The following is a 12,821-nucleotide window of genomic DNA, read 5'->3' on the forward strand; positions in this document are numbered from 1 at the left end:
GCCTCCACCTACTAATAAAAAGGAGACACAGACTTTCTTGGGCGCTGTAGGTTTTTGGAGAATGCATATTCCTGACTACAGCCAGATTGTGAGCCCTCTCTGTTGAGTGACACGGAAAAAGAACCATTTCAAGTGGGGTCCTGAACAACGAGACTGGGGGAGGGGGCGGGGGAAATCAATACTGGCACCAAAAGAGTTAAACCATAAACATTCACTTTTTTTTTTTATTAAGAAAGCATGCACAAAAATAAACTTGTGAGACCACGCCCCTCTTTCCCTGACCACTGGAACAAAGCGCAAGGGGCCACACCATGCTGGAGGGGACACCCCACACTACAAGGGCCTGCAGGACCCCTCTCCAGAACAGGCTGCCTTGCTTTCCCCTCCCCTCCCCACAGGCTGGTACCCAAGCACCCTGCAGAGCTCTACGCCACCCACCCGATGCCTTCCCACCCACTAACAACACACATTTATTTCAGGGGCAGAGGAACGAGGCTAATTTGCACACTGACCGGCATGTATTTACATATCCAAATGAGGCGTAACTTAATATGCAAATGATGTGAATATGCAAATCAGGGGCACTTGGATACGCGAAGGAGCCATCTTGTTTTCCTTCCAGTGGTGTTTTCAGACTTCTACAGGGCCGTCTCTCAGTAACATCCTCTGCAAAGCATGAACTGGCATCTACCAGAGGCTGTCTCTGGCACCACTTTCCACATAAACCCAACACACCTGCTTCCAAGCTCTATCATTCCCATCCTGAGGCAGCAGAGATAACAACTGACTCCATGTTGTAGTTGTCTGGGATTAATTTCTCTTGGAAACACTCAGTGATGAACACTCCCCCAAACACACACTTTAAAAAGAAAAAAAAAAAACAGTCCCATCACCCCTGCAACACGAGACTCTGTCCACTTCCCTGACAAAGATCCAATTGATCTATTCCTACAGCAAATTTAAAGAGCAGTACTAGTTCCCTACCCTCCTGCAGTCAGAGTAGAGGTTATAACTCCCCTGCTCCAGGTCTGTCAAACAGCCATGATGTTTTATTTCCAGCTTGGTTCTCTTCACTGGTAAACAGGGAATATGGGTGGGGGGAAGGCTTTATTAAGAGGAAACAAGAGGTTTGACAGAACAGAGCCATACCAGAAAAAAAGGGAAACACAGGACACAGCTTTGGGGAGGAGGCATCTCAACATTCACTCCTGCTCCAGAACCTTTTCCACCTTCCTGATTTGCAAGTGCTGACAAAACTCATCCTTCTGGATTTACCCTAGATTCCATCATCTCCCCAGCTGAACTACAAGGGGTCTGACCCACCCTTTTCCCTTTTATACAATGCTCTTTGGCTGTTCAGTTTAAAAATTTGCCCCCACTTCATCCTCTCTCTTCTAATGCACCTCTTAAAAAAGACCACACTTGTGAGGGCCACCCACTTACTTGACCAGAGGATCCAGCCCCTTGACCTCTAAGTCCACTATTTCACCTCCACTCTGAGCAGCAGCTTCCTCTTCCCACCATCAGCCCATTCGCGAAGTGGGAACCACTGACTGAGAACTGGCACCTACACAACAAGGCTCCTGTTGCTGGCACTCTCAAACCACAGGCAAGGACAGTCTTCAAAGAAATACGAGGGGCAGAGGGCCGAATAACAACGGAACAAATACTGATGGGAGAAAACTTCCAAATTTGCATATGCAAGTAAGAGCCTCACTACATATTTTGAAGAACGGCTTGAAGGGGTGGGAGGTGAAATTAAAAGCTCTGGAAAACAGAATTCGCTGAATCACATGTGACACCCCTGACTGCTTTGTTTACTTGATGGGTATGTAAGCTTCACCTGGAGACTGCAAAGGCAGTGTAGAAACAGTTCAGGATTCCTTCAGAATCTCTCTCAGTCCTCACAGATGGCACTGCATTCTGAAACCAAACTTCTCTGCTGAAACACCATCTCTGCTACATTTTCCTTTCTCCAAACTCAGGTCTACCCTCCCAGCTGAAGCTCCCCCTGCCCTCAGGGACTAACCTCTCTCTGTGCTTGGAAACTGTAATTATTTTCTTGCTTTTCCTGCTCATGCAAGGAAGTTCATGGAGCTAAGATCACCCCTCCAGTGTCCCTTTAGCCCCCTGACCTTTACGACATTTATGAAACAACATAACTACAGGCTCCCAGGGTCCACTGGGCTCTCTCACTCCAGTAGCCAATACAACAGATTCACCAGCCACCTTGAAGGGAAAGAGGGATTGTTAAACGCAAAATGATGAGGGAAAGATGCACTCAAGGATCCAGCCTTCCGAGGTCTTTTCATGGCACCAAGGACCCATCTTTCCACCCTCCACAGGGCACCACACAACATGAAAGAGCCGATCTGATGCATCAGAGGCCACCAGAGGCGGGGGAGAGCTGTGCTCAATTATTGGTAATAATAATAATAATAACAATAATAATAATAAACAAAAGAAGAAAAAGAAGATAAAACAGGACGCAAGGAAGGATTATCTTCGGCAGCATCTTGCGGTGGCTTCTCTGGCGGAGATAGAGAATATATATCTATATACAGACAAGGCAGGGAGGCTGGGGAGGGTGGTGCTGGCACCATTCACCCCATGTCCCCCTCCCCTCCCACATCCTTCACGAAGGACGGGCTATCGAGTCTGTAACTTGCTAGGTGATCAAGTCCCAGTCGAAATCATCGGGGATTTCCTCATTGGCACCTGGAGGAGGCCCTGGAGGCCGAGGGACCAGATGGTGAGCTGAGTCAAAAATGAAGACAAAAAAAAAAAAAAAGACAAGACAGGAAAGACAAGAGAGAATTAGTATTAAAAATGTCACGCTTTTTCACAGTGGGCCCTTGGGCAAAAGAACACATAAGGGATTCCAGCTTTCTCCCTTCCAAAAATCTAACAAGCAAGAACACTACTGTCATGAATTTCTCCCTGTCAGACAGCACCTACCAATGTCTGCAGGTGGTCTGCTACAAAATTCTCCACAGCAGCTTCTACCAAGGTTAAGTTTCAGTCTCCTTAACTTTCCTTACAGCTGTCTGCTGATAGAGCAAAAAGGACTTCATCAAAAGAAGTTTCTCATGTAAAGTTGCCTTCAAGCAACCAACTGAGGGTGAGGCTGAGCTAGAGGACTATTCATGTGAAGTGAAAGAAATCAGGCCACTGAAATCCTAAACCATGCCAAAGCCATGGCAGAGCCCTAAATGGAGGGTCCCTTGCACTGCAAGCTTCCTTTCTACCCTCAGTGCTCCATTTGATTAGTAAGTGCTTAGAGAAATGCACAAAGGGCTTGGGAACTGGTTCTTCAATGTTTATTGGTATAATATGCCTTACTGTCACCCCTTACCTGGGCGATTATATCCTGGAGAGTCCTGGGTGGACATCTGGTACATAGGAGATGGCCCGGAGAAAAGATGGGGAGGCTGGGGCTGACCATAGGAGTTCACTGTGAAAGGAATAAAAAAACCAAAACCAACAAACCTGTTAATGTTCTGGTCAGATGTCTTGGCCCCGACTGAGTGGCAGCTCAGCCACAGAGCAACTCACTCAGACCCATGGGATACTGAGGAGACGTTCAGCTGTTGGGTCCTAACTGCAAGCTATAGCTTGGTCAGGGATCTTGTTCTTGGAACCAGCAGGAGTTTATCTATTATTGTAAAATAAGAAAATGTTCATCCAGAAACACCACAAGTTGGCTCAATATAATCCATTTAGTTCAGTACTAGATGACACACACCATCACAGTTGTATCAAGGCCATGATATCCTCTGTGCTCTCCTCCTACTCCTTGTCCAGTTAGTATTTTCTGCAACACTGGGTGCAAGAGATTTCTTCTTTACACCTCCTACAGCTCCTGCCACCTGGAACAGCAACCTCTTTACCTTGCCATTCCTTTTGGTTGGTAACCTACAAACACCACCACCTCCTTCTCCTTTCATGGGTTTACCTTTTAAATGTATTTCTGCCTGGAGAAGTTGCCTGTCAATGCTATGCATCACATAATAACAGTCTGTCTAGGCCACAGACATAGGACAGCCTAATTCTTTAAAGCCAGAGGAAGCTGAGTTGCTACAAACAGCTGACAGCCCAGCCCTGGGTTGCTCAGTGCTACATTGCCCGGGAAGGCAGGAAGTAGTTTAGGATATTCGTAGAATTGGGCCTTTATTTACAAGTCACTTTAGTCTCCATCTTCATTACCTTGGTTCATAGATTGCTCCTGTTTGCCACTGTTCAGGGCACAAGAATCAGAGATTCGGGGGGTCTGCTGTGGGCCAACCAGATGAGGGAGTTGACCAGTCTGGGTAAGGAAGTGATTAAGGGAGTCACAGAGGTTGGCAATATGGTGCTGATCCAGTGTCCAGTTCTTCCGCTCAGCCTGGCGCAGACTCTCCATCAGCTCTGCAGGGGACAAAGGGCAATGTCAAACACAGTACTCACACTGTGGTCTTCCCTGCAAAGAGTTTCTGTCTTCTGCCTCTAAATCCTACCTTCTTCCCACAAACCCAACTTCATTGCTTTGAATCTGTCACCAAACTCCTGGAGAACTCCATATCTAGGATACTGTCTCACTGACTCAAGCAGGGGAGGGAAGAGTAAGAGGGAAAAATTTCAGTTAGATTTCTGACATACTTCTTGCAGTGTCCAAGCACTTCAGGGTCTTTAACAGAACCTCATTTTACAAATAGAAGAGCTGAGTCACTGAGAAAATCATGCACTTGACAGGATTACATTGAAAAAAGATCTGGCCACAGCACTCACATATTCTAGACTACAGCCCTAGTCAGAGTCACTAGATCTAGCCACTAGGCCAACACTGACCTGAGAATTGGGAGTGCTCAATGCTAGACCAGTTCAGCCGGTTTACCATCTTGAAGCTTTCCTTCAGGGAATCAATGTTGGAGCACCAATCAGGGGGAAATGCTGCAATGAAATGGGGACAAGATTATTCCAATACCGACGGCTCCTTCCCTCCATTCCTTATTATAAAATGGTTGGCCCCTCTTCACCATCTTTGGCCTAATGCTACAATAGCTAGAAATCCTTTTTCCCTTGGAAGACCAAGGATGGGGCCTTTTTCATTTAGCCCCTGCCTTTATCCTGCATCCCTAAAGAGAATTCCAAACCCAGTGTGGATGTATCCTCCTTTCTTTCAGTAAGGAAGCAACTTCCCCCTCAGATTTCAATCATAACTGGCCTTTGCCCTTTTTCCACATAAAACACAGGCACTACATAGTAAAAGCTCACTTATGGCATTTCTGTCTGGGGACTCCTCTCTGCTGCCTTTTCCCCAGCTGTTCTTTCCATCACCCTGACTCACCAAAGCCAGCATTGTTGATTGAAGCCTGCGACTGCTGCTGCTGCTGGTGCTGGTGTGGCTGCTGCTGTGGGTGGGAGTGCGGGTGATGTTGATGCTGGTGGTAGCCTCCATGCTGCATTGGGGGTGGGTGCATGGACATCACTGGTGGAGGGCCATAACCTTCACCACCCTGCTGCTTCCCCCCTTGGGATGGACAACCCTCTGGGGTTGGAGTGTGGAGTGGGGCAGCAGCACCCACTGATGAGGGACCTTGCTGCTGCTGGTACATGTAGTAGTTGTGGTTGGAGGGCTGCATGTCACCAAGGAGAGAAGAGAAGCCTGCCAAGTAGGAGGAAAAAAAAAAAAAAAAAAAAAAAGAAGAGGAGGGAGCTTTAAGAGCTGCCTGGATCAGACCTCTGCTTAAATTATCCATCTCTAATTTCACACTGCCTATTCTGCTATTTATGAAGCTTTTGGAGTGCCCTCTGCAGGCTGCCAACAACTATCACCTGCACAGTTATGCCCTCACTGTGCTCCAGATTCTCTTCAAAACAAAAGGCCCTACAACAAAGCCCCAGAAGGATTTAAACTTCTAATAGAGAGTTAGGCACTTAAATTCCTCCCTGGATTTTTCCTGTATTTATCAAAGTAACCCATGCTTTCCTGAAATTTCACACACGTGCTGTTCTCCTAGAAATGACCATTAAGCAAACAACAAAACACTTAGAAACCAGATAACTTGATAAATCTGACTTGCTGTTTCCAAAAGCTCTCTTCAGTTCCTGTCTTACAAGAAGTTTGGTCAGGAACCTTCACAGTTTTTCTCACACAGATCATTAGAGGTCACACATTCTACTGCTTGTATTCACAGAGCACATTACATGCATCAGGGCTCCTTTATTACTTTCATTCCTCTTGACACATTGGGAGTCTCATTTCTGTCCTCTTGTATTTCAGGTATCCCACTACATGGAATGGCATCAGGTGTTCTCCACTCTTCCCCACATCAGGAACTTGGCATCTCTCTTAGGTCTCCTTCCCCAGTTCATTCTCCCCTTACATTGTGGAACCTCCGTGAAAAATCACAGTGAAAGGCATTACGAGCCACTAAACTAAGCTACCTATTTATTACGTTGAGCACCCTTACTTGGCCATCTGCAAGCAAGCTTCAGTTTTTCACTATATCCAAAATCAACCCTTAGAGCACCCTACTACTGTGATGGGGCAAAAGGATGAATACTGTCATCCTGACTCAAACACTGCCTACAAAATTTCCTCCAAAATTACAAGTTTTCCTAGACTACCTTACAGTGGAAGACTTGGGGGAAAAAAAAAAAAAAATTCTGCTGCTAAGCTTTTACAAACAGAGGTACACACTCAGTCAAGGTTCTTCTCTACATATGGCTACATACATGTAGCTTGCTTATTCTACAACATCTCACACAACAGGCTCCTACTAGGAATCTCAAGTGCCAGCATAATGAAAGCAGTAAACGTAAAAAAAAGATTATTTCACTGAAGTTCAGGTCAGTTCAGGAGGCTCTTCCCAGAGTAGCAAATTTTGCCTACACTATATCATGGTTGACAACAGAGACAAGAGGCTCATGTAACAATATATTCCTTTTTAGTGTTTAAAGGCAGGACAACTGGAGGTTTTTCTGGAGTGTTTTCTGTGGACAACCCATCCCTACAGCCGTTCTGCCCTCTGGTGGCTGCTCCCCCAGACTCCAAAAAGGCAAGCTGTGAATGGAGCTGCAGGCTTGCTCTTTTCTGTGCTCCAAACCCATAAAACTCAATTCTCCAATGCCTTGTACAATCCTAGTTTTAACAGATCTGAGCAATAATGACTTTCCATTCTCCTTCTGGAGAAATTCTACATATAACAGTCCCCTCCCTCTTTTGGTTCCTAGCCTGATAGATTGTGAATACTTCTCTGACACGCTTTTCTTTAGGACTTCATTTTGCTAAGCTTCTGCCATTTTAGTATTTGCTTTTATATCAACACAAGGTATTCTTAAATCATTATCCTCTTTATTCTGAGACAACTAGGGGGAGCAATAGATAAAGGACATGCAGATTTCTTATCTGGTCTTGGCAGAAATAAAGACAACATGCCAAAGAAGAAAAGTCTGTTTGCACAGGCTCCTAAACAAGTAAAGATAGCAAGGATAGATCAAGTCAACAACTGTGTGTGGGCAGATACCTCCCCACCTGACATGATACGTATAGTTACTCACCGTGCTGAGAGGAAGATGATTTCTCCAGCATGGATTTATAGAGATTTCGGAAGGACCAGCTGAGGTCCTGGAAGTTGATCTCAGAGTAGGAGAACTTGAAGTCATGGTTGGCACTGTACAGCGGGGACGGCACATCAGCCCCTTCACGGCCCTGCCCCCCTGCTACAGTAGAGGCAACATCCACAGGCCCTGCACCCTGCTAAGGAAGTCAGAAGTAATGACTTTAGATTGTACTTGGTTTTGTAACTTGAGACCAGGATCCAGAGACTAGATACAGGTAGAACATGTACTGGCAACCCAAATCACTGAGCTCATCTTCCAACAAATCTTCCCAAATACCATTTTCCTTGAGGAAAACCAATCACCACCTTCTCCCTCTGGAGCACACTGGCTCCAGATTTTTCTTCAGCTATCTAATACTGTTATACCTTTATTCTTATCCTCATCCAGCCCTTTGTTAAAATTCACTTCCTCTTTATTTTTTGACTCTGCTATTTCACATTCTTCCCTTCTTTTTTTTTTGCCTCTATGTCACCATTTTCACAATTCCCTCTCTTCTCACCGCTTTGCTTTTCCACTCACACTCTCCTCCCCCTCTCACTTTTCCCCACCATAAGGTTTGTACACTTTACCCTGCTGCTCACCTGACTGTAGTTAGTAATGGGGGTGGTGGTCTGTAGTGACAGCTGAGGAGTGGCCTCAGGTGGCAAAGAGGCTTCTGTGCTAACTGGAACAGCCCCTCGGGGGCTTTTACTGGCCTCTTGCTCTGGAGAGTCTTGTGGTATCTGTGGATGGGGAAGAAAGAGAAAAGGAAAGGAGCAGAAATCAAGAACATAGGGAGAAGTGAAACTGCAGATGGGAAGCCAGCTCCCCCACTGTGGAAGTTCATGGCTTAGAAAAGAGGAGGAATGGATCTTAGTCACTGAAGAGCCAGGATAAAGGACTTTACACAAGATTAACTTTGCTACTGAACAGCAGCAGCAACAACAGCCAATTGGCAGGATATACATGCTAGTTCATTCAGCCCTAGCCTTTTTATCCCCCTCTGTACATGCTGCCTCCAAAATGATACCATGGTCTGGTGCTGGAGGGACTCCCTGAAACAAGAAGGGAATTTCCCCTCCCACTCCATGCTGTCTGGAAAAAACAACACTCACGTCATCATCTGGAGGATGCCGCCTCTTGCGAGATATATCTGGACATGTATCTATTGTCCAATAAGAGCCCTGGAAAGAAGACCAATTGGTGAATGTATGATTAAATCAGAGAGCTTCCTGAAGCAGGAAGTTACCCACTAGAAGAATGCAGCCTCAACCAAACATTAGGACCACAACGACCACCCTCCAGAACATCAGACAACTGAGACCTGGGTGTTGCAAAGAGATTCCCCTCTTGCATTGGGTTGTATTGAACAATGAGGTTTGATGCTACTGGTGGAAGGCAGAATGCTCTACATTTGCACCACTCCAAGACAGGACACCACGAAGAACAAAGGATGTCTTGATCCAAGATAGGTCAACTCTTTTGGGCATGCACAACCCTTTCAGTACCTTCCTCACAACACAAATTTGTTATTGGCTAATGAGAACCAACTCAATGTTTAGATTGGGCAGAAACAGCTAGAAGGATCACTCTTTGTCCATGCTTGGGAGACTCCACTTTGAGTACTGTGCCCACTTGGGGGGTTCCCAGTGCAAGACAGATACTGACACTCCAGAATGCATCAAAAGAGGGGGCTAAGAACCAAAACACATGATATACAAGCAGTTCACATAGAGAGATCTGTTTAGCCCAGACAAGAGAAGGCTAAAGGGATCTAACCACTGTCTTCAACTGTGTAAGGAGACTATAAAGAAGAATAAAACTCTTCTCAAAAATACACAGCACAAGAAACAGAGGCAACAAACACAAGTTGCAGCAAGGGAAATTACAATCAGATATAAACAAATAATTATTCACAATGATGGTGGTGCAGCACTGGAATAAATGCCCAGTTGTGGTATCTCCATCCTTGGAGACATTCAAAACTCAGCGAAGACATCAACAACCCAATCTAACTGTCCCTTTCTGGGAGGAGAGTAGCGGTGCATGTTGACCTCCAGGTGCCCCTTTCAACATAAAATAGTCTATAATTTTGTCTGCTGTTTTCTGAATAAGTATAAAGAGAACTCCAGAGTGTGATTTAGCCCATTTTAACCTCCAATCTGAATAATCAGTGACAAGCACAGGCCAGGTTTTCATTATAAATCCAGCTGAACATGCCAATGAACACCTGCAAACATCATATACCCTGAAATCAGTTAGGATTTGCTGGAATAAGCCATATAATAAATTGTACTTTTGAGCAGTGATCTTCAAAGATATACTACTTCCATTTATAGATGCCAACTGAGCACCACCTAGTCCTTTAAATATAACTTGAAGTAAAAGGCTTGAGCAAGTGGCCCTTTCTGGTAACTTTAGGATGGGGGAGGAGGAGACAATCTTTCTGTTTAAATACATAGGTTCTTGTCCCCATCACCTCCTCCTGCTTGTTTGTGGGTTTTTTTAACAGTAATAATATCTGTATACCAAGATGCCAAGTCTTGGTTTTGCTAGCAATTACCTTTACAATCTCTATATACTAACAGAACTTTATTAGCCCGTACTTAGCCAAAAAATTCCTAAATTCCTGAGTTTTACTTGTCAATGACTTCTGCAGATTCAAACTGGCAGTGACACTTTTTCCTCAACACCAAATATTTTACAGTCCAAATAGGTAGTAGTTCTGCTCTCACTTCCATTATCTTGCTTCCATGAAACCCATGATGTCACATCATAGTCCTGCCATTCACCAGCAGCAACTACGGTTTTCCATAATAGATCAAGCTGGCCTAGACCCACATTTTACACACAAAAAACAAGAAGAAAAAGAAACAAAACTAATAAAATATATTCAACCCCATTTTTTCCTTATTTCAGTATCTCTAAAGTTAACCAAAGATCACATATAAAAACAACTGCTAAAACCATTAAGGCCCCTATACCGGTTCCCTTTAAGTGAATGCCTCTGTAGCCAAAGCACTGCAGTAAATCTTACTACTGTTCCATTTTTGCCTACACTTCAGGTTTCAAATTCCAACCATGAGTTAGAAAGGGCAACCCCGGCTTATTCTCTGCAGTTTTAAATTGCGTGCCCAGGAGCATGCAGATTTCTTACCTTCCCAGGATCATCTCTCGGTCGAGGCACCTTCCGAAAACATTTATTCAGAGAGAGGTTATGACGAATAGAGTTCTGATGAGAGAATAAGAGACACAGGTAAGTGCTACAACAAAAACATACAGCTTTCTGAGTATGTCCAGGAAACGAGTAGAGAAAACAGAAGAACAGTGCATACTCAAAAGCCAAATCTCACTACATCTACACAGAACAGAGCAGAACAGAAGCTGTGGAAGGGAGAGGGATGGATTAGGATGAACAATACGGGGCTGAACCACATATACACCTACAGAAGGTGCAATGAAAATAGTATTAGTGTGATGCAGAGGTTGCTAGTGAGGTAGGTTTTGTGGGGGGTTTTGTTTTCTTTTTCTTCGTTGTTGTTGGTGATTTTTTTGCAGGCTCCCTCTTAAGGGGCCACCACATACAACAGAATTCTCAGAGAAAATGGGATTTCTGGCTCTGCATTTTCTCCAGTTGGTCAACTTAGTTTCACATCTGTCTTTTTATTTTGCTCAGTGAGGATACTTTGCACAGAATTAAGAATGTAAGTCTTGTAATCAGACAAAATGGGTACTTTTTGTGACCAATGCGAGTCCTCACCTTCCAACCAATACCAGCATTTTTGTAGTAGGGAAAGTTGTCACAGATCCAACGGTAGATCTCACTAAGCGTCATCTTCTTGGCAGGTGATGAGTTGATGGCATATGTGATCAAAGTGGCATAGCTGTAGCGTGGCTTCCCATCTTGGTGCACTGCAGCCTCATCCTTACTCAGGGTGGCATTGGGATCTGTTGGTGAGCCTGGGGGACACTTTCGGGCAGCACCTGGAGGTCCTGCTTGTGAGGAACCCCCTAATTTTTCTATAGTAGCCCTTAAGGTAAGCTGTGGCAGCCAGTCTATGGAAGTGAGGCTGCTTTCCAGGTCGGAGGCCATGATGCTGGATGCAGGAGTACCTGTGAGAAGAAAGGAGCCAAAAGAGAACTCCTGAGATATAAACAAGGTGAACCTTAAGAACAGAAGCATCCATTTGCATTCCTCTTCTGCTTCTCCCCCATCAGAAGTACCTGTGTAAAGATTATCCTACTTCATATATCTTATTCACAGCCAGACAGAATCATCCAAAAAGCCTTATGACTGTCTCTGGAAGGACCATCCTTGCTGATATTAGCCAGGACAGTGATGATGGTAACACTGCTAGGACAGACTTACCCAAAGCATCCCAACTGTTCCCAGGTAAAGAACTGAGAACTAGTCAAAGGAAGTTGAGCCTTTTCAGCAGCTGTATCACATTTGCTCCACTACTATATAAGCAATATAACCTTGTGACCCTTCACCAAGAGTACCTGTGATCCAGTAGGTTGTGTCAGGTAAGAGGAAAATTATAGTTAAAAGGGAATACTCCTTCATGCCACATACAAACCACAGTTTAATTAGATCATCTGTAAAAGTCAGAACTGTGACTATCTTAATTTGTGGGGAAATTCACTTCTCCCTAAGGCCTAGTCTCTCTTTTTGCATCAGGTGACATTATAATGAATACTACTCCTTAGAGCTAGGATTACATATCATTTTAAAATGCCAACATCATGCGTAGTACTGTATACAGATAATTACATCTACCATGTCAAGGTGGAACAGACTATATTAAGCTCATAATAGTTAAAGCTTTGCCTACCATAACCCGTTTTTCCTAAATATACATTTCATTGAATTAAATCTACCTTAATGCACAATGTAGCAGGCAAGTATTTTCCCCAAATCTGAGACACAAGAAAAACTTACTTGTCCAAAGTCACACAAGAAGTTTGTCACAGGGTAGAAACAGACTCAGGATCTTTCCTCTCATAAGTATTATATATTTCCCCCTCACAAAAATAAAACACACATGTCCAACATGGCTAGCACTTGTACCAAAGGTTTTCTACTTCACAGTTATTTTATATGAAGAAAATATTTAGCAGCATAAACTCGTACACTTAGCACACAAGCTTGTATGCTGTCTTTTGTAGTAGTCAAGGCAAGCAGAAAGATCATAATTCTTACTCATAATTGGCTGCATCCTTATACTAGGAGCAAT

At 44.3% G+C, this 12,821-nt stretch overlaps 1 protein-coding gene across 11 annotated transcripts in view; it reads right to left on the reverse strand.

Annotated features, from left to right (window-relative positions):
• Window positions 1-206: 206 nt before the first annotated feature.
• FOXJ2 (forkhead box J2) overlaps window positions 207-12,821 on the reverse strand; it is a 28,133-nt gene continuing 15,518 nt past the window's right edge. For 9 of the 11 annotated variants that reach the window (XM_082043467.1, XM_082043460.1, XM_082043466.1 and 6 more), the window contains 10 exons: window positions 11,345-11,697; window positions 10,742-10,816; window positions 8,700-8,768; window positions 8,187-8,327; window positions 7,543-7,741; window positions 5,327-5,644; window positions 4,828-4,929; window positions 4,207-4,407; window positions 3,356-3,454; window positions 207-2,757 (listed from right to left, as the gene is read on the reverse strand). In XM_082043467.1, the coding sequence (XP_081899593.1) occupies window positions 2,669-2,757; window positions 3,356-3,454; window positions 4,207-4,407; window positions 4,828-4,929; window positions 5,327-5,644; window positions 7,543-7,741; window positions 8,187-8,327; window positions 8,700-8,768; window positions 10,742-10,816; window positions 11,345-11,677 (1,626 nt within the window). In that variant the 5' untranslated portion in view covers window positions 11,678-11,697 and the 3' untranslated portion in view covers window positions 207-2,668. The remainder of the gene's footprint in view (window positions 2,758-3,355; window positions 3,455-4,206; window positions 4,408-4,827; window positions 4,930-5,326; window positions 5,645-7,542; window positions 7,742-8,186; window positions 8,328-8,699; window positions 8,769-10,741; window positions 10,817-11,344; window positions 11,698-12,821) is intronic. The other 2 variants (XM_082043458.1, XM_082043459.1) reach the window with 1 other exon arrangement.

The sequence above is a fragment of the Streptopelia decaocto genome (assembly GCF_964273445.1).
Source record: "Streptopelia decaocto genome assembly, chromosome: 1".
Taxonomy (NCBI): Eukaryota; Metazoa; Chordata; class Aves; order Columbiformes; family Columbidae; genus Streptopelia; species Streptopelia decaocto.